At 34.2% G+C, this 25,405-nt stretch overlaps 3 protein-coding genes across 5 annotated transcripts in view; 2 read left to right on the forward strand and 1 right to left on the reverse strand.

Annotated features, from left to right (window-relative positions):
• Sema5c (Semaphorin 5c) overlaps window positions 1-25,405 on the reverse strand; it is a 209,600-nt gene that overhangs the window by 55,569 nt on the left and 128,626 nt on the right. The window contains exons 1-2 of one of the 3 annotated variants that reach the window (XM_085807644.1): window positions 1,262-1,586; window positions 236-332 (exon numbers count right to left, since the gene is read on the reverse strand). In XM_085807644.1, the coding sequence (XP_085663770.1) occupies window positions 236-332; window positions 1,262-1,292 (128 nt within the window). In that variant the 5' untranslated portion in view covers window positions 1,293-1,586. Of the gene's footprint in view, window positions 1-235; window positions 333-417; window positions 711-1,261; window positions 1,587-25,405 lie in introns of those variants that run through there. The other 2 variants (XM_085807649.1, XM_085807641.1) reach the window with 2 other exon arrangements.
• Window positions 10,522-15,905, forward strand: LOC118203062 (uncharacterized). Its single transcript, XM_085807630.1, has 15 exons — window positions 10,522-11,038; window positions 11,183-11,224; window positions 11,416-11,457; window positions 11,559-11,639; window positions 11,752-11,832; window positions 11,934-11,993; window positions 12,082-12,786; window positions 12,871-13,176; window positions 13,305-13,654; window positions 13,761-14,132; window positions 14,248-14,328; window positions 14,447-14,705; window positions 14,795-15,121; window positions 15,235-15,531; window positions 15,660-15,905. Exons 1-15 carry the CDS (start codon window positions 10,826-10,828, stop codon window positions 15,888-15,890), a joined length of 3,447 nt encoding a protein of 1,148 aa, XP_085663756.1. The 5' UTR covers window positions 10,522-10,825; the 3' UTR covers window positions 15,891-15,905.
• LOC118179480 (uncharacterized) lies at window positions 19,713-22,683 on the forward strand. Its single transcript, XM_085807639.1, has 3 exons — window positions 19,713-19,919; window positions 20,007-20,298; window positions 20,382-22,683. Exons 1-3 carry the CDS (start codon window positions 19,839-19,841, stop codon window positions 20,669-20,671), a joined length of 663 nt encoding a protein of 220 aa, XP_085663765.1. The 5' UTR covers window positions 19,713-19,838; the 3' UTR covers window positions 20,672-22,683.

Below are 25,405 nucleotides of genomic sequence, written 5' to 3' on the forward strand. Positions count from 1 at the left end.
TTAAATATAAATTTACTTAAGTGAGATCTCTAAAATTTTAAATAACTATACATAAATCTAATTATATTGTAAATTTTAAAGTATCTTTCCTCAGTCTTTTTTTCTAAAGTCAACTATTCACAGTCCTTATCAGTCCCAGAATCCCAAACATTAATTAATATCTGATAATTTATGGCAAAATTTCAAAACATATGTTAGACATAATGAAATAATTAGAATCGCACTAATTCAATACCTTGCTCCAACTATGAATTGGTATCGTTCGGTGTCAAACAATAACTCAGTAAACACAACAGTGGACTCAGAAAATGTTTCCATAGTGTCTTGAAGTTCTGAAAGGCAAAAGTAAAATTTAAATTAATCACCAATTTTCAAGCTAGAAGGATGCTAAATAAATCATTTTTGAAAGCTACTTACATACATATCAAATACCCCAAAATAACTGGAATTACAACACTGTGCATGAGCATTTTGTAATTACAAATCACACCATTTGTCAGATTAAGATTTCCTAAGCCTGTTTACCAAGCAGCATCAATTTGAGAAGAGTTCTTCATCTTTAGTGCTGATTTGTGAGTGTTTCTGCTTGTACTGTTCTGTCATTTTTGTGATGTGTGATCACACAAAAGTAAAAACATGCATATAGATTTATTTTTTTTAAGAAAAAACGCAGCTAATACTTTTATGCTTTGACAAACTTTTAAAGATGATGTCTTAAGTAAATTACATATGTACTAGTGGTTTTCCAGATTCAAAAAGGGTGACATGTTAAATGAAAACTGCTATTTTTTCCACTGACAAGAAGAAATGAGGAAAACATTGAGAAAGTGTGACAGTCTACTAACAAAGATCATCGAAAGTTTATTCATCTGATTTCTAAAAAACTCTCTCTGTTTCATAATACTTGAGAAAAAACAACATGCCGCTTGTGACTCAGACATGCAATTCACCAGATCTTACTAAGTTCGTAAGTATTTTGGCTTGCGTTGACAAAGAATTGCACAAACTCGGTACCCATGTACACATCGACCTATTTTCACTTAAAAAAAAATCAGAGAATTGCACAAACTAGGCTTTACACACTCCCTTGAGTTTGTCCATGTACACATCGATATATTTTCACTTAAAAAGTCAAAGGAGCACTCAATTCTACAATAGAGGCAAACAAAAAATACATAAAACTACATTTTAAACCAAACAATAAAATAACATAAGAAAGAATTATGCATTTAAGCATTAAACAAAGCAAATATCCACTTACCTCTGTGACACACAAAATTCCTTAACAGCATCCCAAAAACTTCCTAAAATTATCTGAACTAGAATCCGTATATCGACGTCGCCACGTAAATTCACAAAAATAAGAGTAAAAAACATTCTACGTATTCCGGACTGTCCCGAAAATGGCTACTAAGTAAACCTTCATTTTCACACCAGTCAATTAATGCACTTTTCTCCTTTTGTTCCAAATCGTACAGAAACTTCAAATTAATCTTACTACATTCAACCATTCTACCATCTAAACAATGAAACAAGCAATGTATTTCCTAAACAGCACACCAAAAAAGGCCTTAACTCTTGTTGTTATTTCATCCCATGATTCAAAATTTCTCGGAATCATGAAAACGATTATGTTATTATAGGGTTTCCATAACATTCAACTACTCAGGTTACCATAAACAAAACAACAACTTGGCGATAAATGAAACAACTTCGCTATAATACAACGGGTACCCTAAAGTCAACTCTAACCGAAGATTGTTTTGCATCTCTTATATTTGTAATCCAATGCTGGATAAAAGTTTGCTAAAGAGTTAAATTCCTTGATACAAAGAGACAACCAATCTTTCAAAAGAAGTAACATGAATTTGTAATTTTTTTTTAGTCAATACTAGGTTTTTAAATCATGGTGGATTGAAGCATTAGTCACATACTATGATAGACAGATCTGAGAATCTTGCTAAGAACAACCTGAATCTTCTTTCTATAATTAGCAGCTCTAAGAAAATTTCACGTTAGAAAAAAAATTAGCAGAACAGGGAGAATGACAGAACAATTTTTAATTCCAACTTTTTCTATATGCCACGATTATCGGGTACTTTATGTGATGTTATCCAGCTTTTGCAAATAAATGCCATTAGGTTACATAACCTTAAATATTTCTGTACCTTAAAAGCCTTAAACTTTAAAATCTCATAAAGTGTAAAGATCAAAAGTAGGAAAAGGAGTATGACCATTTGTCACACAGAATTTTTTTTTTTTTTTTTTTTTTTTTTTTTTTTTTTAATTTACCTTCAGTTGATATAGTTCCATAATTTAAACTAATACTGGTTGTTATGACAGTAAATAATTTTTTTTATGTCATTATACAGTGTTTAAATTACAATTCCAGTATAAACATTATTCACCTCTCACCCAGTAAAGCTTCACGGGAACACATTAATCTGAATAAATTTCAACTTCTCTCTCCAAAAGCATATCTTGGACAAATCGAGGTCATTTGTAACATTAGGAAAAAAAATTAACTTCCTAATTTCAGCATCCATTTACATTAATTAATGAATTATCCCTTTCAGCAAACTATCCCAATGAATATTAAAATTTTCAATCAAAATAAATAATGGGTGCACTTCTGCTAACTTCAACCACATTGCCCTACTCTTTTTAATGGACCAAAACTTCCGATTTTATTGGACAATAAAAATTCTCACGACATAGAAATGTTAAAAGTAACGTAGCGATAAATTTATAAATCGAGTTTTTTAAGACTGTCTTTAGAATATGCATATATACACAGATATAAAAAATAAAATTTGGAATTTTTATAATTGTTCTCCAATTAATTAGCTATAGAATACAATGAAGCCTACTGTATACGGCAACTTTCTTTTGCTACACAATGGAAATAACAGAAAGATACCGATTAATTCTTATCTTACAGCAACATTCTAAATATATAAGCTGAGGTACTTGACTGAGGTACACACCATCTGGCACTCTTTGTTTCGGTGACTAGTTTCGATAGATGGCGCCACTACCACATGCTGATTGTGGAATTATACCATACAGGTTGAAAATAATATATTTTTACCTCCATAGATTTTACAGTGGGGTAATTTCAGACAACTCAGGCGAATGCAGTTCGCAAAACGGGTATCCGTGTTGATGCACTATTCCAGACTAAGATGACTTTTTTAACGTTTCTTGTGTCACAGCATAAACAGAGATCAACCATGAAGTTTTCACACAGAATTAAGTAACCCACCGTACATTGTTTTCTGAACAGTTACGCAAATTGTTTTCCTTTCCCAGTCCAACGTCAGCTACGACATCAATATATTAAAAAGCACCACGATAGTTCAAATTATATTCAGCTACAGATATCCTGAACTCCAACTATCCGGACTACTTGGTCCTTCTGGATTAAGTAATATTATTGAGCTACTAAACAAGTTTTTTACTTTTTCGTTAATTTTAACGAGTCGTTTCATTAAAACCATAACGCTTTAATAAATTAATGCGAAAATTCAATAATATGCGTTATACTGTTATTTTTTAATTATTTTAAAATTTAAATTTCATTGTTTAATTTTACTTGAAACTGTTCGTGTCTTTTGGTCATGTTTAACTATATCGAAATAAATGACTTTCCTATTATATTTTTAAATATATAACCTTCGTTAAAATAAAATTTAAATAAATAAAGCAATATATATCTGTTTGCAAAACCGTAAATATGCATTTAGCACGCCAAACAAATTATCCGAATATCAGGGTAGCAGCTTGTGGTCGCAGTTTAATCGGGATATTTGGAATATATTCGAATGGCGAATTATAAAAATTTTGAGAAAGAGCTTGCGCTTTATTTTTTAAAAACAAAACACCAAATTCTAATTAAAGTGATAAGTTTAAAGATTGTCATTAAATCTAAAATATGTGGTACAGTCAGAGGAGATCTCGTGAAAATATTCATCCAGCTGAGAGTTCGTTCAATTTTGCAGCAATAGCTGTAGCGATAATTTGCATAATAATTGTAGCTCAAGTCAAAGTACGATTATGACACGCAACACTACAGTCGTAGCAAGGGATTTCAGCTCTCAGGGATCAACTGAGGATTTCGCTACCCGTCCCCCCTGTTTGTCAAAATGCAATAAGGAACTTAGTGGACATCACCGCTGATTTGGTGACCCCTTGTGCTACGCTTGAAAACAGATGCCTCCTTGCCCTCTCCCCAGCTACGCCACTGCGCGACACGTGTTTTTCTTACAATAAATAAACATGCCAACAAGAGAACAAGAGGTTCGCATTATTGGAGACAATTTTAACAAAAAAGGTTTTCCAGCAAAACCATCATTGCTTATATCTTATTAAGGAATGCAAAGTTTCATTTATTACAAGCTCCACCGTTAGGCACTATACAGAAAGCGACGACGTCCTGTGGAAGACTTTTTTTTAGAAGCTGGCTCGTATCCACATTACACATGGGGAAAACCACAGAAACCCCATTAGCCGGAACTCAAGCCCCAGACCGAACCACCAAGGTTCAGTAGCTTTTACTGCTCGGCCGTTGGTTGTCCAAGGAATGCAACGAACTACTTTACTAAACTAACATTCATAATTAAGATACAATAACATGCCGAACAAGTATTAATTTAGAAGTCAAACAACAAAAGCGCAAATGAACGAGATTCATCTCATTTGCGCTTTTGCAGCTGAAGATGATGGTTCGATAAAACCATCGAAAGTAGCCCTGTGAAAATTTGAAAATATAACGCTGATTTTTGTTGTTTGACTTCTAAATTAACATTCATAAGTTTAACAAAGTATTTCTAACATCAAAGTTATCATTAAATTAACGTTCTTAGTTTAATACTGGATTTGATTCTATGTTAGTAACAAATGTTAACATTTGTTAATTTAAGCTTGATAAGGCACAGATAAACATACTTATAAAAACGAGAGTAACAAACAGTAGATTTCAATAGGAAATGAAATTTTAAAATCGTAAGAAACGAAGAAATAAAACTCCCCTTAACAGAGACAAATTGCCTGAATGTTTTTATACCACTAATCTTGGCTATGTAACTTGACAGCCCAATTAATGCATTCTGTCCCCAGTAGAAACTTCCCGCTACATGCACAAAGCGGGGTTAGGTTAAAAAAAAATTCTGGGGCAGTGATGGATACTTTCCCCTTCGTTGCATGTTACATTAGCTGCTCGACTAAAATTCTCAGCTGTCAAAAAAGTAAATGAGAGTGCGAATCGCGTGGTTAAAAGTAAATAAATATACAGTACGAAACATGTATTCAAATGAATAATTTTTATATATAAACTTACTTCTATGAGTTTATATTCGTAACACAGATGAAATGTTAAAACAATTTATAACACACAAGAACATGCACCTCCCACAAGAAAACGCCCACCGTTCCATATGAAGTATAGAAATACAGAAAAGCGCTGTTAGAGATAGCTCGTAAAGATTACGAGTGAGTAATTTTTAAACTCGTAATTTTTACGAGTGAATTTAAAAATTGAAGTGAGTAATTATTACACTTCAGTTTTTCAGCCCCCCTCCCAATCTGATTCTGATTCCAAGGAGCTTCACTATTTAGATTTCAGCATTTCCTACATATGTAAAAGTTAAAGTACTTTAAATCTGTATATTAATTTACAGGTAAAGATATTGTTATTTCATTGTATGTATTGTGTATTATTATTGTTTATTGTTGTTTGTATTATTGTTGTTTATTGTATTGTTTAATTTACAGATAAAGATATTATTATTATTTTATTGTATGTACTTTATCTGTACTTTTTACTGTATATTTATGCATTTATTCGAGTACACTTAATGCAAGACTTTTACTTTAATATGCGACTATATATACAGTTCTCAAATATTTATCTTTACACTGCAACACTTTTGCAGTTAAGATAACAATAAATGATCAATCGAAATGACAACATGCAGAATAATAACGAAAATCCCAGCATTTTCCAAAAAATAACATAATACACACTCTTGAACTACGAAGCACTAATACATTAAAGGGAAAATTGAATAAAAATTATTTAAATTAGTTTCCTTCCTTTGCCTGCACGAACAGTTACATATTTTTAAGAGAAAATGGGAGATTGGCCCGCATATCTATAAGAAGCATGAATCATTAATTCATTTATAATTTTATTAAAATATGAATAAAATGAAGAAATTAAAAAAAAATACATAAATGTGATGTTTTATAGAAGCAAACATCAAGAAAATAGATAACCAGAAAATACTCCCATGTATTAAATACGAATTATGTCAAATTATTCAATGGATTCCTAGTTCAAACTTTCAAATAACTTTCAGTACATATAGTCTATTGTACTTCTTCAATGGCCAGACAGTCCAGAATGGGCCCTTGCCTTCCTCAGAATCGAATTCCAAGCTCTTCTATCCTTGGCCCCTGGACATCCAGTTAGTTATTTTTAAAATTCTGAAGTCTGTTTCCAAACAGTCGAGCCACCTAAGTTTAGGTCTCCCGGACTATTGCACTACTATATCAAAAACATTTTTAATACAAGATCTACAATTAAATATGCTAATACAAGATCATATGTATTAAAATCGATATATATTGCTAAGAATGTTGTATATATGTAAATAATTTTAGTGAAATTATATGTAAATTGTAGTATCTCCCGTAAAATGTAACACGAAAGGCCTCAGGAGTGCAAAGCATTGCCGGAAAAACAGGTTTACAGGGGTAAGTCAATTTGTCATTGAGGTAAATGGCTATCTCGCAAAAATTGGTGAGATAGACCAAACCCAAACTGGCAAGAGTTTTGAAGACTTATTTTTGTCTCCCGATCTGCCGAGAAACCGCCAAAAGTAGACAAACTTGAAAATTATTTAGTCGCATTTTGGTCCAATTTTTACATAACTGTAACTGGTTCGATCCTTATGTATCTGTAACGGGTTCGATCCCTATATAACTGTAGCTGTGTATGCCTTCCAGCAACTTCGAGAAATCGAAGGTACTGGAAATTTCTCAGCTGACGCAAGAAAACTATATAAGGCCCAGAGAAAGCATCAGTTTTCAGTTTCATTCTGAGTTTAGCTCAGGGTATTGAGAGATTCCTGTGCGGGCTTACGTTTTTTGAGGCTCTTAGCATTACCTTGTGTTAGCGTTCTTAGTAGTTTGAAGAAGTAACTACTTCTTCAAACTACTAAGAACTGTGCTTTGTCACATTGAGAAGGGGTGTGCGAGTACTTTTATTAGAAAAGTGTTTCAGAACTGTAAAATGCTTCTGGAAAAGTAAATTTCATCAAGCTTCTATCGGTTCTGTGTGCATTCAATCCATTGCAAGCCCGTAAGTACGTAACAATTATTTTACTTGCACTTTGACTTCCCCCTTAAGTTATCTACATACATTATTGCATTTAATGCAATTCATATCCAACGTTCTGGTTTTATTATTAGTGGAGGTGGTAGATAACTGCCCTCAGGGGCTCCTCAAAAAGGCATTGTCTCCTTGACATCTGGATCGTGTTGCTGTAGTGACACAGAAGAATGATCACATGCTGCACGTATGTGTGTGTGTGCTATATATTGTGCTTACAAGCGGTTACTTCGGGAAAATATGAAACCAGAATATGAAACAGAAGCATGACCTATGCATGCAGAACGAATTCAGTTAAAAGTAAATTAATCCAGAGAAGAATAAACAGGTTATTTTTATGCATGTACTTAGTGCATCCAAATCAGAAAAAATATGTATCAGTTCAGATTATGGAGCAGTTTAAGGATGTTCTTGATGATGATTGTTTTAATCATGACAAAATGTGTAATTTCAAATTAAAGTTCGTAAAAATTAATTCATCCATTTCAAAGAAACTTATTCCACAATTCTCGATCATAATTCTTTTTCAAAGACTGATAATTATGTGATTTATATTTATTCCATAATAATGCATATTTTTAAATTTGCGTTTAATCTCTACTGATCTAATGCATAATAATCTTTATGTTTCAAAAGCCAATGCTTATAAATATTAACTTCTCATTCGGCCGAGTGGGTATCGTATAGTCTTTTCGTCTATGATCAGAAGAATTCAAACTGACAGCTAATTAAAGAACTTGTAACGCCTTCTTTCATAACAAATGTTACAAATGAATAGCACCAAGCAAACCGTAAAAAGTTTACTTAGCAAGAAATACTACTCTAAGGACAGGTATCCCTCCTAATAACACGTGTTATATGAAACTAATAAACATACAAAACAGAAGGCTGCGAATATATATATATATATATATATTAGTTTCTGACAGTTGCCTCATTTAAATTTAACTTTTTGCAACGAAAGATGACCTTTTAGCAAACGATTTTTAGCTCCTTTTAGCAAACGATTCAAAAATTGTATTTTCGTCTCCAATGAAATAACTTTTCTTTTAAAAGTTGATAGTTCAATTAAAAATAAATTGTTTTAGGTGAACAACAGACCAAGTAAATGTTTTCATGACACATATATTACAGCACCACACGATAATTATAATACTTATCACTTCATTCAAACTATTCTGTTTAGAGACTAATCTCTTCATTAGGCTTAACACGTTAAATACCGTGTTAGTCAACGGTGACTGACAGTATATTTTTCGTTCAGGCCGCATCAGCCACTCTCGACAGACAATATACAATTTAAAAAATTATATTCTTCAATCAAATTCTACACAAATCTCCGGCTGCCAGCAAATCAATGAAATCAGATATCACCGATTAAACGGAACGATATACAAAACAGGCATGGAGTAATGTGTTAAAAGAAACTACATATCATGATGCATGAAGCTTAACAGAATCTACTCAGTCACGCTTTCTCAGAATTCCATACGCTGAAAGGTTTATCGAAGTATTTGAAAATATTTACGCTGTTTTCCGTGCTAAAAGAAAAAGGAAAACTTACGAAGATACGAAAAATTAGACGTGCAGACATTTCTTCATATATATATCAACAGAACATAGAAGGTTGATGAAACAGAAATACCACAGATAAGCAGAACAAAAACACGATCTACTAATATTTACAACTACAGAAATTTATATTGTTACGAATTTGGTATTTAAAAAGCTAATGTTAGTTCAATTATAAATTAAATGGTTTTATTTCTCGCGCAGTGCAACTCGTGACGAATATTAAAAGAAAGCTAAGCCGGAAAAATTAAAAATACAAGAGCGCGTGCGTTAAATAAATAAATATCTCTTTTTGATTTCGAGAAAGTGCTGGAAAATTCTAGCGCGTGATTTTAAAATCTTATAAAAGGGGGAAAACATCTCAGTTTGTAGTAGTTGCTTAGTTTGTTGTTGTTTAGAAAACTGCTCTTGTTGATTGTAGCGAATTCGCGGATTAGCGTTCTTTAGCTGTTTTTAATTGCGTTCTATTGGACATTTGAGTAGTTAAAAGATAACTACTGTGAGATATTGTAATACTGCATGATAATTTGAGAAAATTTAAGCATTTTTGTTGTGATAATAATAAATTTTTTTTTGTTCATTTTTCATCGGACTTGTGCATTCATTTCATAACGAACCCGTACGCACGCAACAATATGAATATTCTTGGTTCCTATTCCTTAGATATTTCTGTCCTATCTACCTTCAACATCATCATCCATTTATAAGTATTAGTAGTATATCCCCCACTATATGCGGCAAAAGGATGCCGCCATGACGTAATAGAACAAAGGATGACGTAACGGGGACGTGGCCTCCGCCATACTGGATCACGTGGTGTTCCTTTGGAATGACTCATCCTTTTCCCGCCATGCCGTGCGTGCTGAATCGCCGAGGCATTCATTAATTTTATTCGGTAAGTATTTATGAAGGATTTAATTAATTATTATTTAACTTACCTATTTAATTTATTAATCACGTGGTCTTTGGAGAACATCGGCCATTTTGTTTTGTACGGTGATTTATGCTGCCCTTCATGACAGTTTCAAAAATTGCGTGGGCCCGAACCCACGATGTCGAGATCTCCAGCTACGCGCTTTAACCACTGAGCCACGCTTTTGTTACCACAGAAGACTAAAAATTCGTACTTAGAAAAAAAAAAAGGCAAAGCGTTCAACGAGTTTACCGATCGAAAAGTTTCTTTTAAACGATGAAAGAGGGGTAGAAGACATATATTTTAATTTCTTAATTTTTTTTCGACCATTGATTACCTTCTTTAAGATATTATAAAGATTATTTTGTCCTTAATTTTTAATTAATATTTTCAATTTATCAAATGATTTTTTTTTCTGCTAAGTGGGTGATATTATTTTCGAATGGAAGAAATTTTTTAAAATTATTTATTATCTGCAGGGAAAGAGTTAAAATGATATTTTTACATCTGTACTGATTTTCTTGAAGCTATGTTACTGCTGGCGCCATCTAGCGTCCAGAACATCATCTAAAAGTAACAGGATCGTAAAAAAAAATAATATGAAAATGTAATATATTTCCTTTTCACGGGTTACGAACTCGCTACCACCCAATAATTAATAAAAAGGGATTGAGGGGGACCGCATCCAAGTCTTTAAGCGATACCCCACAATTCCTTGGTTGATATGGTTCTTAATTATCTGCATAAGGTTTTTCCGTGCTCCGCCATCTTGGATTTCCTCTATAGCCGCCATTTTGAAGAATTTTCTTGGTGGGTAAATGACGTCACCCTTATCATGTTTGTGCATGATTTGGTTGGGAAATGGCGTCTGCCTTTTCACTCCCTTTGTGTAGACATCCGCGTAGGTGAACGAATACATTTCTGTGGACCAATCAGAAAGCAGAAAAATGATGTCATGCCCTCTTAACCAATCCGCGTATTCAGACAAAGTAAAAAGTTCGGAGCCGAGTTTCAACCGCTGGATTGCCTCCGAAATTCATTACTTGCTAAATTCTAGAAGTTTGTTACCACGCTTTTTGAAAAAACAAGAAATTCTCTTCGTATCTGCGAAAATGGCTTCAAGAAACAGTAAACGTTCTTTGGAACCCTTTTTTGATCAAGTAAGTATTCATATTTTTATTTTATTTATATATAAAATGTATTAAGGTTATTATGTGTTTAATTTTATTATTTTAGTGTTTTGTTTTGTTTTTTCTTTGACCACGTGCCTGTAATACTGACACGCAATTAAAATTTTTTTGTAGTGTGAGGATTCCGATGTATCTGTAAGAGATTCTAATGATCAAGTAAGCTAAATTTTATTTATGTGTTTTATTTACACGGCTTAGATTTTTTTATTATATTTTACCCTGTTTTGTTGAAACACGTGTTTGTAATATTAACGTTTCAAAACAGTTATATCGCCATATTATTTTCAATTGTTCTTTGACCACGTGTTTGTAATACTTACATGATTAAAAATACTATTATTTTGTAGTGTGAGGATTTCCATGCGCTTTTAAGAGATTCTGATGATGAGGTAAGCTAGTTTTATTTATTTCCTTCTGTGGCTTATTTTTACAATGTATAGTTTTTTGCCCCACCTAGAAAAAGACTATTCACTATTTTTAATTTATTTAGTGCCTGAGTGAAACATCTCAAATATTCATCGAAAATCCTATTGACGGCATTGAAAATTATTTTAGTGATTCAGGAGATGAAGTACGTAGTTTTTTTTTTTTTTTTTTTTTTTTCCCTGTCATTAATTTTTTTGCATTTTTTTTATATAAGCTGAACCTAAATTTCTTTAAACACAACTGTTACTTTTCTTTAGCTCTTAAGTGAAACTTCGCAGATATTTTTGGAGAATCCTTTGGTTTTGCCTCTTTACTATCAAGTAGGCTCGGGATATGAGGTAATATCAGTTTTTAATATATATATAAATATATATGAGAATTATTTTTTTCTATGTTTGTTATGTTTTTCATATCACTGTGATGTCTATACATCTTTTAGACTCAAACTTCTGCTCCATCTAAAGGACCTGCATATGTGGAACATGACATTTCAGTAAATGTGAGTTTTTCTCCTGTTTTAGGGCTTATGGTGTGTTTGCGTGTGTGCTTATTTTCATTTACACTGAATTATGTTCTTTTCTTTCCAGATGGAAAATGCTATTATACTCAAAGAGAAGGCACGGCGTCGTAACCGAAAGTATCAAGGCGAGGAAATAACCTTCCAGGCACGTGTTGATATGAATCGTCTGCCTCAAAATATTCGCAACAGGTCTCTTCTAGCCGTAACTGAATCTGTTAGACAGCTGTTTGAAATATTAATTCAACGGTCAACAGAAAATCTAAGGCCGACAGATTGGATACGAATGTGTATCCAAGCCGATGGATTGGATAAACCCATGTCTACGAAAATTATTGCCGTATCTTCCATGACGGTGGAGACCGTATTATCGGTTATTATGAAAGTTCTGCAGTCAAAAGATGAAATTCGGCTGGATTCAGGCTTCCTAGTAGATGTGATCACGATTCGCAGGGATATCGGTGCAGGTAGAGCAAAGATAATCAACATTCAAGTAGATCGTCTTAAAAAACGCTCTGTCCTTTCCATCCCGTCAGATGATGAAGGGTTGTGTTGCGCAAAAGCAATCGTATATGCCCTAGCTTATCTTGAGCAAGACAAGTCAGCGCTTAATTCTCTACGGGATCGGAGACGATCTGTTCTAATGCTACGAGCTCAAGAATTACACAAGTGTGCTGGAGTTCCTCTTGGTCCTTGTACATACACTGAAATCTGCACATTTGAAAATCATCTAAATATACAAATCGTAGTAATAAGCAGTGAAAATTTAAATAAAGTAAGCCAAAGATTTTAAACAAAAAAAATTAATTAAATTAAAAAATGTAAAATGAAATTATATTTATAAACTGTTTATTTCTAGGTCTCGTATAAAGGAAGATATCGAACTCGTCGCATTAATTTGTGGCAACACAATGGCCATTTTGACGTCATTACAAATTTACACGGTTTTTATGGTTCGAAAAACTATTGCGAAAATTGTGAAAAGCCATATGACCGTCCAGAAGATCACAGGTGTGACAATATGTGCCATGTCTGCCTAAGATTTCAATGCGTTCCAGCATTGCCTAAAAGATGTAAAGATTGTGATCGCCTCTGTCAATCTGAGGACTGCTTTGCAGCGCATAAAGCCGTCACAGGTAGACAAGAGCATTCAGTATGCGATAGGGTAAGTATTACTCAACTAGGGGGGAAAAAAAAGTTTTTAATACTTACATTTTTAAAACTTTTTTTTTTTTTTTTTCTAAATATATTTTTAAAAAATCTTTGTTCTACTTTTTTTTTTCCTAATTACAGATGTATCAGTGCAGACAATGCTCAAAAGTTATCATGCGACGGCAGTGTCCTAAAATTTTACATCGTTGCGGGACTATCAAATGCCCTTCGTGTAAAGAGTATGTTATAGCGTCAGAACATCATTGTTTCTTACAACTCATTTCTGCGAAAAGTCCATCCGATAAATTAATTTTCTTTGATTTCGAAACTGACCAATCATCAGGGGAACACATCGTAAACTTTGCTGTAGCGCAGTACAAAGATGGCCAAGAGAAAATATTTAAAGGATACGAAGCATGTCATGAATTCTGCTCTTGGCTGTTTACAACAGTGCACAAAAATTACACTGTTATTGCACACAATATGAAGGGGTAAATGTATTCTTATTATTTTTAATCTGCATATATATATATTATAGGGCTATTGTTTTAAATATAATACATTTTATAAAATATAATAATTTTTTTTTCTTTACAGATTTGACGGTCAGTTTATAATGGCATGGCTTTTAGAACAGGGTACGGCACCTGAAGTAATCCCTAATGGCTCTAAAGTGATGGTAATCACCCATACCGCCCTCAACATAAAACTTATTGATTCTTTTAATTTCCTGCCGATGGCTCTCTCAAAGCTGCCTGCTTGTTTCGGCCTTACAGAACTAAAAAAAGGATATTTTCCGCACCTTTTCAACAAGAAAGAAAATCAAAATTATGTGGGATTTTTACCTGAGCCTAAGTACTACAATCCTGATTGTATGACTAGTGCGGTGCGAACCTCCTTTTTGGAATGGCATAAAGAACACGCGAAGGATATATTTGATTTCCAAGATGAAATTCTCACGTATTGCCGGTTTGTATCAACAATCTATTTCTAATCCTTCATTATGATCCGTCTTTTAGGTGTATTTTTTTTTTTTTTTTTTGGTACCATGTTTTATTTATTTATTTACTCTTTTCGTTTTCAGATCAGATGTTGATATCCTTCGTAGATGTTGCGTTGAATTTAGAAATCAGTTTTTAGAAATTACAGGAGTAGACCCCTTTTGGTATTTTACAAACCTTTTCTTTTACATGGTTTTGTCATTTTGTAACAACGTATTGTATACGTGCATGTATACTTTATGTATATATGATTTACACTTTTCTTGTCCGTTTTATTTTCAGTTACATAACCATTGCATCAGCGTGTATGGCGGTTTACAGATCCCGACACATAATACCTAATACCATCGCAATGATACCTGTAGGAGGTTATATCAATCGCACGAATCATAGTCCTGACTGTATTCGTTGGCTTGATTTTATTGCCCAAAAAGAGAGCATTGAAATCGAACACGCTTTGAACGGAAAAGGAGAAAGACGATTGGATGGTATATCTGTAGACGGATATTGCAAAGAAACAAATACTGTTTATCAATACTACGTAAGAGTTCAATGTTTATTTATTTATAAATATATTATTTAATTTATTTATTTATTGGTATTATACAAAAAAATTTTTAACTATCGCAGGGATGTTTCTTTCACGGTTGCTCCACCTGTTTTGACGGAGATGCACTCCACCCCATAACAAAATTACCCATGTCGACATTGCGACAACAAACGGTAGACAAGACTTACCAGCTACGTGATCGAGGGTATAATGTAATTGAAATGTGGGAGCATGAGTTTGAGATGAAAAAGAAAACAGATGAAAAAGTAAAATATTTTCTTCTAAGTCACGAGCTTCAGGATCGATTGAATCCTAAAGATGCTTTCTTCGGCGGGCGGACAAATGCCATTCAGCTGTATTATAAGGGTGATGCAAAGTATGTGGATTTCACTTCACTGTATCCATGGGTAAATACTTTTTTTTCTGTGTTTTGGCATAAAATAATCTTATTAAATGCGCATGTCTTATTTAAAAAGAAAATCGCTTTTCCGATTATTCATATTTTTTCAATTTTTCCTAGGTCAATAAATACTGTTTGTACCCCGTCGGACACCCTAATATTATTACTGAAAATTTTGATGCCTTGGAAAACTATTTCGGTATTATAAAGTGCCGAATACTGCCTCCTCGAGGTTTATACCTCCCCGTATTGCCGTACAGAGCACAAAATAAACTGATGTTTCCCCTCTGCAAGACTTGTGCTGAATTAATGTATCAAGGCATTTGCCAGCACTCAGATGATGAGAGAGCCATCATTGGCACATGGGTGACTGAAGAAGTCAAATTAGCAGTGAAAAAAGGTTACTGTATAACAAAGGTAAGTATTTTGGGTAATTATTAGTATTATTGAATGTGTTATAAATGTCACAGCATGTATTTTTATTGTATATTATTATATTCATATTCCCACTATCTTTTTTTTTTTTTTTTTTTTTTTTTTTTCAGATTTATGAAGTGTACCATTTTTCTCAATTTACGGATACTCTATTTCAATCTTATATCAACTTGTTTTTAAAAATAAAACAAGAAAGCAGCGGCTGGCCAGCCGATTGTGTAAGCTCGACCGAACGAAAACGCTACATTGAAGCCTATTTTGAGCGAGAGGGTGTGCAGCTTGATAAATTTAATATTGTTACGAATTTGGTATTTAAAAAGCTAATGTTAGTTCAATTATAAATTAAATGGTTTTATTTCTCGCGCAGTGCAGCGCGTGACGAATATTAAAAGAAAGCTAAGCCGGAAAAATTAAAAATACAAGAGCGCGTGCGTTAAATAAATAAATATCTCTTTTTGATTTCGAGAAAGTACTGGAAAATTCTAGCGCGTGATTTTAAAATCTTATAAAAGGAGGAAAACATCTCAGTTTGTGAGTAGTTGCTTAGTAGTTGTTTAGAAAACTACTGTTGTTGATTGTAGCGAATTCGCGGATTAGCGTTCTTTAGCTGTTTTGAATTACGTTCTATTGGACATTTGAGTAGTTAAAAGATAACTACTGTGAGATATTGTAATACTGCATGATAATTTGAGAAAATTTAAGCATTTTTGTTGTGATAATAATAAATTTTTGTTCATTTTTCATCGGACTTGTGCATTCATTTCATAACGAACCCGTACGCACGCAACAATTTTTGGTGTCAGAAGTGGGATTTGAATGCCAATAACAAGAGCGATGGAAGAGCAGTTAAGGCAATTGATAACAGCCTTTGCCTCGTTTAAAGAAGAAATGAAAGAAGAGATGAAATCTAGCCAAGGAAAGATGGAAGGGGCCGTCAACTCTGTTAAGGACGAAATGAAAGCCGTTCAAGCTGGTCAAGAAAAGATTGAAGCAGGTCAAGAAGAAATGAAAAGAGAGATTACCTGCATAATAGAAAATAAATTTGAAGCTATGGAAGGAAGAATTGACACAGTTGAAAATAAAGTTCGACTAATTGAAGAAAGAGTTTCTTCGGTGAAAGAAGAAATAGAAGAAAGAGTTTCTTCTGTAAAAGAACATATAGAAGGGAGAGTTTCTGCTGTGGAGGAACGAATTGAAGGAAGAGTTTGTGCCGTGCAACACCAAATCGAACAACAAATTGATGAGAGAGTTTCTGAAGTTGCCAAAGAAATGGAAACGTTAAAGAAATTCGTAGTGACGGCAGGGAGCAAGAATGATGATTTTAAATTCTTACCGATGCCTGCTCGTCCACCTCTGAAGCTATCCACATATGATGGGAAGACATCCTGGCAAGTGTATAAGACACAATTTTCTATAGTTGCGGATGCGAATGGATGGGATTCCCAAGCTAAGGCCTGTCATCTCGCCGCTTCTCTGCGAGCAGACGCAGCGGATATACTGCAGACGCTTCCCGAAAACCAAAGACTTGACTTCGAAGCTCTATCCGGCGCATTGGAGCTGCACTTTGGCGAGAAATGTTTAAAAGACTACAGCAGGCTCCAATTAAAATCTCGTCAACAGAAGCTCACCGAAACGCTTCAGGAGCTCGCCACGGATGTTGAAAGGCTGTCACATCACGCCTTTTCGGAGTGCCCGACAGAAACAAGGGAAATCCTGTCCCTGCAATATTTCATCGATGGCATCCGGGACCCTGAAATACAGAAAGCACTGCGAATGGCGGATGTTAAAGATCTGAAAAGCGCTTTAGTGTATGCCATGAAATTTGAGGCAGCCCAGCAAGCAACTCTTAGGGATAGCTACCCAGTCAGAGCTGTGCGAGTCCACGACCCAGGGGACCAATTGATGGCTCGTTTAGATGATTTATCCAGACAAGTCGATGCTTTGATACGGAGTAGCAGTGAGAACAAAGTGGCTGTAAGATGCTGGAGATGTGGTTCTGAAGGTCACCTACGACGGCATTGCAGAACACCCCAGGGCATGGATAATAAAACAGATGAGTTGACAAGACCAGTGAATGCTTTAAGACGGAATAGTGGTGAAACAAAACCGACCCTAAAGTGCTGGAATTGCGGTGTTGAAGGCCACCTACGAAAGAACTGCAGAACTCCCCAGAGCACGGAAAATAAGGCATACGATTTAAACAGACAATTAAATGCCACGGGAAGGAAAAGGACTGACAAGAAACCAAAGTGCTGGAACTGTGGAGCTGAAGGCCACGTACGAAAGAATTGCAGAACACCCCAGGGTACGAAAATTGAGACAATTTCTGAGCAACGACGCAGGAAACAAATTAATGACCATATCAAGGAACGGAGGTTGCCAGATAATGTAAAACCCTGTTTTAAAGCGCTTAAGATCTCTATAGTGAGTGGCAACAATAACGGACTGTCCATCAATGGGAATATCGATGGAGTTCCTTGCAATATGATCATTGACACAGGAGCTAATGTTACCATCATTAGGAAAGATTTAGCTGAACAGTTTAAAGATAAACTTATTTGGACGCCATCCTGTGTTACCCTTCAGACTGCGTCTGGTGACAAGATCGACATAACTGGGAAGTTAAACGTAAACATCACGTTTGGAAGTGCCGCCTACCATCACACGGCATATGTGGCGGATATTACAGATCCATGCATACTCGGATTGGACTTTTTAAGGAAATACAATTTTTCCTTAGATTTCAAAAACAATAAGCTGCATTCAGCATCTGATGGCATGACTATCCATCCTCAAAAGGGATCCTCGCCTGGAAATGTCGACGCCTTGTCCGAAAGATCGAGCTCGGGAAGTTGCCGAAATTATACTAGGGTCGAAAAGAAACGCAAGACTACCAGCTATTCTCCATCTCAGAAGCTCTTCGGTCAAGACCTTCGTCTGCCTTGTGACCGCCTGTTTAGTCGCCCTACGGATGCGCCTTCATCGCCTGAGGAACACATCCAAGATGGCCAGGCCCGGTTTGAGAGGATGCATCGTTCTGCACGAAAGCGAGTCAACTTGGCGACGGAGAAAATGAAGACCAGATGCGACACAAGAGCTACTAGACATAGATCCAACAAAGGAGACAAGGTGTGGTTGTGGAACCCGATTCAACGAAAAGGACTGAGTCCTAAATTACAGTCACCATCGGATGGTCAATATACAGTGCTGAACACGAATGACGTCGTGGTTCGGATCCGTCAATCTTCGAACTCTTACGACAGGTTAGCTCATTACTATGGCCATAGTACGTAATGTAAATAATTGTAAATAGTATCAGACCATGGTCCTTTTTGTTTATAAATGTGTATTTGATTTGTATTTAGTATTTGATTTGCATTTAGTATTTGATTTGTATTTAGTATTTGATTTGTATTTAGTATTTGTTTTGTATTTAGTATTTGATAGCATTTGATTTGTTTAAGTTAGTTATTGCATTTATTGTTTATATTGTTTAATATTGTAATGTAATGTTTATGCCTCAGTTGCATTTATGCCACAGTTGTAAGTTTAGCTTCCTGTCCAGGGATTGTACTGCCCGGGACGTGCAGTCCTTGGGAAGGGGGCAGTGTTACGAATTTGGTATTTAAAAAGCTAATGTTAGTTCAATTATAAATTAAATGGTTTTATTTCTCGCGCAGTGCAGCGCGTGACGAATATTAAAAGAAAGCTAAGCCGGAAAAATTAAAAATACAAGAGCGCGTGCGTTAAATAAATAAATATCTCTTTTTGATTTCGAGAAAGTACTGGAAAATTCTAGCGCGTGATTTTAAAATCTTATAAAAGGAGGAAAACATCTCAGTTTGTGAGTAGTTGCTTAGTTGTTGTTGTTTAGAAAACTACTGTTGTTGATTGTAGCGAATTCGCGGATTAGCGCTCTTTAGCTGTTTTGAATTACGTTCTATTGGACATTTGAGTAGTTAAAAGATAACTACTGTGAGATATTGTAATACTGCATGATAATTTGAGAAAATTTAAGCATTTTAGTTGTGATAATAATAAATTTTTGTTCATTTTTCATCGGACTTGTGCATTCATTTCATAACGAACCCGTACGCACGCAACAATATTAAGAAGAATCCTGGAAGACGGCAAGTAGCCAAATTGGCTTTGAACAGCTTCTGGGGGCGGTAAATAATTATTATAATGTTTTTAATAGAAAGAGTTGTTTCACATCTTTATATCATTTATTATTTCTTAAAAAAATGCTCATTCTTTTCTTATATATTTTTTTTCTTTAAAGATGGGGAATGAACCTGAACAAGATACGTTTGACTTATGTTCATACATTACCTGATTTCAATAAATTATTAGCAGATCCAACAAAAAATGTAAGTTTTGTAATTTTATTTTCTAATGTAAATTAAGATGTATATTTTTAAATGATTAATCTTGCAACCTGCTAACTTTTCCTCCAGATCAAAGACTTATATTTTCCGACTCCTGAAGTAGCTGCTGTGCAATGGGACTATAAACATTATTTTGTTCCACAGGACACATCCACAAATGTGTTCTTGGCAGCTTTTACTACTGCATGGGCACGGTTAAAGCTTTACAGTGAAATGGAGAAGTTGGGCCGTGCTGTGTTGTATCATGACACGGATTCAATTATATACGCAAGCGATTTTACCAACGATCCGCCTCTTGGTAATTTTTTGGGGGATTTTACAGATGAACTCAATGGAGATACTATTACTACATTTGTCTCTGGTGAGTTTCATTTTTATTTTTATTTTTTATTAGGTTGATCTTTTATTTTTGTAGTTTCTGTAGCATATTCTTCCCCCATTCAGGAGGCCCTAAAAATTACGCTTATGTAACAGCCCGAGGAATGACTTGCTGTAAAGTTCGAGGTTTCTCCCTCAACTTCAAAAATCAACAGATTTTAAATTTTTTGGAGATTAAGAATTTAGTGTGCTCGATGGATCGAAAAACAACAATCGCCATGTACGATGAACATAAAATCATGAGAGATGCCAAAAAGAGGAAAGTTTTAACTAAGGCAGAAACAAAACTGTACAAAATTGTTTACAACAAAAGGGTCCTAAAAGAAGATCTAACTACTGTTCCCTATGGATTTTAAGTGGTATGCATCTCATTTATTTTATTTCATTGCAGGGTTATTGTTGGATTAATGTTAAAAAAAAATTATATTTTGCAGTAAAATTTTAAAATTGTGTGGTTGACTTTTTTTTTCTTTTTCTTTTTTTTTTTTTTTTTCTTAGCCTTTTCTTAAACGAGAGGAGTATATAAAGCTTCACACATTTCTGAAGATCATCAGTACCCCACAAAATGGAGTGGCCTGTGTTGAAACACCCTTCCACATCTCTCATCAGCGGTCCGACAGGATCCGGTAAGACATATTTTGATCCGGTAAGATATATATTATAACGAGTCATCGAAGAAAGTCTGCTTTCTCCTATGCCTCAGCGTATAATTTATTGCTATGGAGCATATCAACCTATTTTTAGTAAAATGAAAAATGTGCAGTTTGAAGAAGGACTACCATCGAACCTCAATTCCCTGCAAAATGCACTAATTATCATTGATGATTTAATGTCTGAGTTAGCGAGCGATACTCGTTTAAGTAAACTTTTTACGAAAGGAAGCCATCACCGAAATCTTTCTATAATATTTATCGTTCAAAATTTATTTCAGCAGGGTAAAGAGATGCGAACCATTCATTTGAATTGTCATTACATGATACTGTTCAAAAATCCTAGAGATAAATGTCAAGTCGTACATTTGGCAAGGCAGATGTTCCCCGGGAAAACAAAGGCTTTTCAGGAAGTCTTCCAGGATGCAACTTCAAACCCTTACAGTTATTTACTAATAGATTTAAGACCAGAAACCCAAGAAATGTTAAGGTTACGTACAGGCATTTTCACTTCAGATAAGCATTTTGTTTATGAACTCCGTTAGTTGCTGTTGCACTCAACAAGTTTTCTCCTTCAGTGATTTAATTTGTAGGTTTTTTAAAATTTAAAACTCTCTTTTACATTGTAAAAGAATAAAATTTGCCAAACCGAATTTTTTTTTTTTTTTTTTTTTTTTTTTTTTTTTTTTTTTTGAAAATTAGATTATTTAAAAAATGTCCTAAAATATAAGATCTGCACAAAAAGCGGTTGCTTATGCGACCTTTATAAAAGAGAAGGAATTGTTAAAGTACCAATCATTTGAGGTCCAGATGTCGAGCCTGGAACATCTTAAACTCCTAGGCAAAAGTAAAGTAAAAAAAACTCTTCTAAGAAAATGTCCCAATAGTGTTATTAAAAGTGTATGTGAATGTGCTTTAAATGTATTACAGAGTAACGTTCCTTTGTCTAAAAGACAGAAACGTAAACTGGCCGTATATAAACGGACTTTGCGTACATTAGGTGATAAAAAGATACCCTTATTTAAAAAACGGAGACTATTGGTACAAAAAGGTGATGGATTTCTTTCGTTGCTCATTCCTGCCGCAGTTTCTGTACTGAGCACATTAATTAATGGAGTTCGCTCGTAAATTTATCCTTGTACCCTCGGATCGAGAATTAGAATTTGCTGAAAACCATTTATCAGATTTAGATCAGCAAATGAGCACCATTTTAAACGAGAAGTTATCCGAAGATGAAAAAGCCAAGCAATACCTTCAAATACTTCAAAAATATGTAACATTTCCCCAATTAAAATCAGAAACACAAGAAAGTGTTCAGCTTAGCAAAGAAGAAGAGAAAAAGTTTACCATGGAAGAAGAAATTGTGAATTCCGCTCCAGTGAAATTTAAGAACATTGCCAAAAGAATTATAGACTTTTTAAAACTTCACAATGATATTATTACATGGACTCCATCTAAAGAATTAATCATGAACCAAGTTAAAATTAATAATTCTAATGTTCAAGACTTGGTGAATTATTTGTTAAGAAATCAACAGACCAAGCCTGTAGGTTATGAAGAGTAAAAAATTCTTAGATGTTGTAGATTTTCCCAGGGAGTTTGTAAAAAACAAGTATCTGTTTACAATGTATGCTAAACCTAAATGTGTAAAAAAGAAAAGAAAATTGTATTCAACTTCTTGGATAAAATATTAAATAAAAAGAAAGATATTAGTTAAATTTGGTGTGTTTTTATGTGTGAAAAAATATTTTTTAATTTCAGGTTGAAAAAAAATGATCCAGTTTTTTTTTAAAGGTAAGTTTTTTTTCCTTAAAAAATGTGCAGATGTCATGAGTAAAATAAATCTTTTTTTTTTCCAGTAATTTACAATGGAAAATAATTTTTAAGCTTAAATGAAACCTTTAAAATTTATTCTATAACTAAAAGGTAAAAGAAAAGTTATTTAAGAAAATTGTAAATTGCACTTTATTAATAAGAAAGACAAAACTAAAATTCCAAGCAAATTAATATTTTATTTCTTAAAAATCATTTTTACACCATACCTTTTCTTCACAAAATGAAATACATGAAAATCGCTACTTCTTACAGAAAGATTAGATACAATTGATTCCAAACATAATCCTTGACATCGTTTTAACAAATAATAAGTACAATATTGTCCACAAACATTTGATGTTACACTCTGAAGAGAAACTTGATTCCATGTCACACAGTTAAACTTGCTAGTAAATTTTGCTATGTCATCACCATAAGTCATGGGAGGAAGTCCATAAGAATCGAAAAATTCTAAAGTCTGATTATTTTCAATGAAGAAAGCCAGCCAGTGCGTCCTTTTCTCGTTGTGTTTATCAGTGTTGACTACAATAGCTGCTGGGAAACGATGAACATCTGGGATTTTATCTGAAGGGAAAACTCCAGTGTAGTACTTTGCTGTCCATTTGTCATGAGAGAGTATTCTATGAATTTCTGAAGAATTCATTAGTTACCAAAATCGTAGATAATATTTCTAGATTTATTGATTTCTATTAAGTTTTCAAATTCTGCATAGACTATTAACGATGTTGTTATTGGCAGAGGGAAACCGAATTTTACCTCCAGTCTCAAATTACTATGACGGACTAAATTCAAGTGAGAACCACACAAGTCAGGTGATAGATCGAAAAGAAATAAGCAGTATCCTTCTGGATACTCTGATCTCGAAAGATACAATCCTCGGTTTTCTGCATTGGCAAATAAATTCTGATAAGCACGAATAAAGGTTTTATTCATGAAATCAGGTTGAAGAGGATTGTGAGGCATAGGTTGCCCATCTACGTAAATGCCAATAAAATTGATATGATTGTGCTTAAATTCGAAGGGAGATTTTTTATAGTTTCCGTTGAAAGCATCATTATCGACACAAGCAACAATTAAGCGTTTAGGCATCTGGCCCGTAAAAATACTATCTTGAACAAAACTCATATTTCCTGATGGAATGGAATACACTTTGCAAAGCACTCGGTTGATAGGATATTTCGCTGTCGCTTTTTCTAAACTTTTTGCATGCCCTAAAATTACACCTGGACTGACTCGAACTTTGCGTACAAATAATGAGGCATGTTCCAATGACACTTTAAAATTCCCCTCCCCCAGTAAACAAAATTCCGGTTTGCTGCGGATAAGTTTAATTTTCATATCGACCATGTTCAACAAAAGTCTTTCTTGATGAAACATATCTAGATGTAGCCGTCCAATCATATCCACTGTAGCACTAAGTTTAAATTCTTCTGCTCTTTTATTGAATCCCTCATTAGGTTGCTTATCCGCAGTATCAAAAACATTCATACGGCCTGCTGTATCTTTAAAATATAATTCTGATGATAATTGAGAAGTTTTCGTATCAAAACCATGATTAAGTAATTTTTCTATGATGGCTCTGTAAGGGTACGTGTTATTGCCGGAGGAAATAAGTCTTTCATTTAAGCTTATATCAACTTGAGAAAAGAGGGAGTGCAGAAACAAATTCACGGGTCCCACTTTATCATCTTTTCCGAGAGAGCCGCCATTGCTTTTCAAAATTTTAACTTTGACGTATAACTGAGTTTGAGATAAATCCAAATAGTCATCGCCACTACCCGCGACATTGAATTCGACAGGACTTCCATCCGACACATTCGCAAGGGGATGAAATTCTATCCATTGTCCTCTTTCTATAACTGTTTGGGTTGGAGGTAATGTAAATAAATCGAGTTCAGATTTGGCGCATTCTGGAGAATCTTTTAAGAGGAAAGCCATTATGAGTTGAAAATGTCACGTCTTTGCACTTTCCTGGCTTTAGACGAAATGAAGCGTTTGGGAGATTTGCGTTTCCTTTTAAACTTTCCGTGACCAATCATCTCATCTGCTTTTTGAACTGCTTTCCTTGCTAATTTTTTTCCACTTTCTTTAGATCTGGTTTTAAAGGCTGATTTAAAATTTTCTCCTGATATCACATCGTTTGCAATTTGCGTTCCTGCACGTAGAGCTTCTTTTCCAACAGTTTTTGCTCCCTTAATTAAAAATGGCATGGCACTACGGAAAAGTTTCGCAAAAAATCCACCTATTCCGTATCCTTTCTGTAAAACCATTCCCTGATAATACGGCAGACCTTTTCCAGTTTGTCCCACATAATAATCCTCAAAGTGTTTGGTGCAACAAGCATATGGAATGAGCATTTTTGATACAGCTTTTAGAACGTTTACACTATGAATGAATAATTTTTTCTTTTGGTAAAGCTTTTTATAGAATTTGTCTCAAACGAAAGTGGAGCACTATGAAAACTTTACCTCTTTCAAACGGCACCAGACTCCCCGAATGAGACCTTATTTCGATTTCAATCGTTTGAAAATGTTGACGAATCACTGGTAAATAAAAAGGTCGAGAGTAATGTTTGTCAATAATCTCTCCGTCTTTCCCTTCCAC

This window comes from Stegodyphus dumicola, chromosome 1, assembly GCF_044657685.1.
Source record: "Stegodyphus dumicola isolate Sdum_Otavi_A_Nest chromosome 1, ASM4465768v1".
NCBI classification, from domain to species: Eukaryota; Metazoa; Arthropoda; class Arachnida; order Araneae; family Eresidae; genus Stegodyphus; species Stegodyphus dumicola.

Coding starts and splice junctions, on each gene's coding strand:
- LOC118203062 (XM_085807630.1), top strand. CDS start 10,826: ATGATGTCATGCCCTCTTAACCAATCCGCGTATTCAGACAAAGTAAAA. Junction 11,640..11,751: donor TTAGTGATTCAGGAGATGAA/GTACGTAGTTTT, acceptor ACTTTTCTTTAG/CTCTTAAGTGAAACTTCGCA. Junction 15,532..15,659: donor AAGGTTACTGTATAACAAAG/GTAAGTATTTTG, acceptor TTTTTTTTTCAG/ATTTATGAAGTGTACCATTT.
- LOC118179480 (XM_085807639.1), top strand. CDS start 19,839: ATGAACCTGAACAAGATACGTTTGACTTATGTTCATACATTACCTGAT. Junction 19,920..20,006: donor TAGCAGATCCAACAAAAAAT/GTAAGTTTTGTA, acceptor CTTTTCCTCCAG/ATCAAAGACTTATATTTTCC. Junction 20,299..20,381: donor TATTACTACATTTGTCTCTG/GTGAGTTTCATT, acceptor TCCCCCATTCAG/GAGGCCCTAAAAATTACGCT.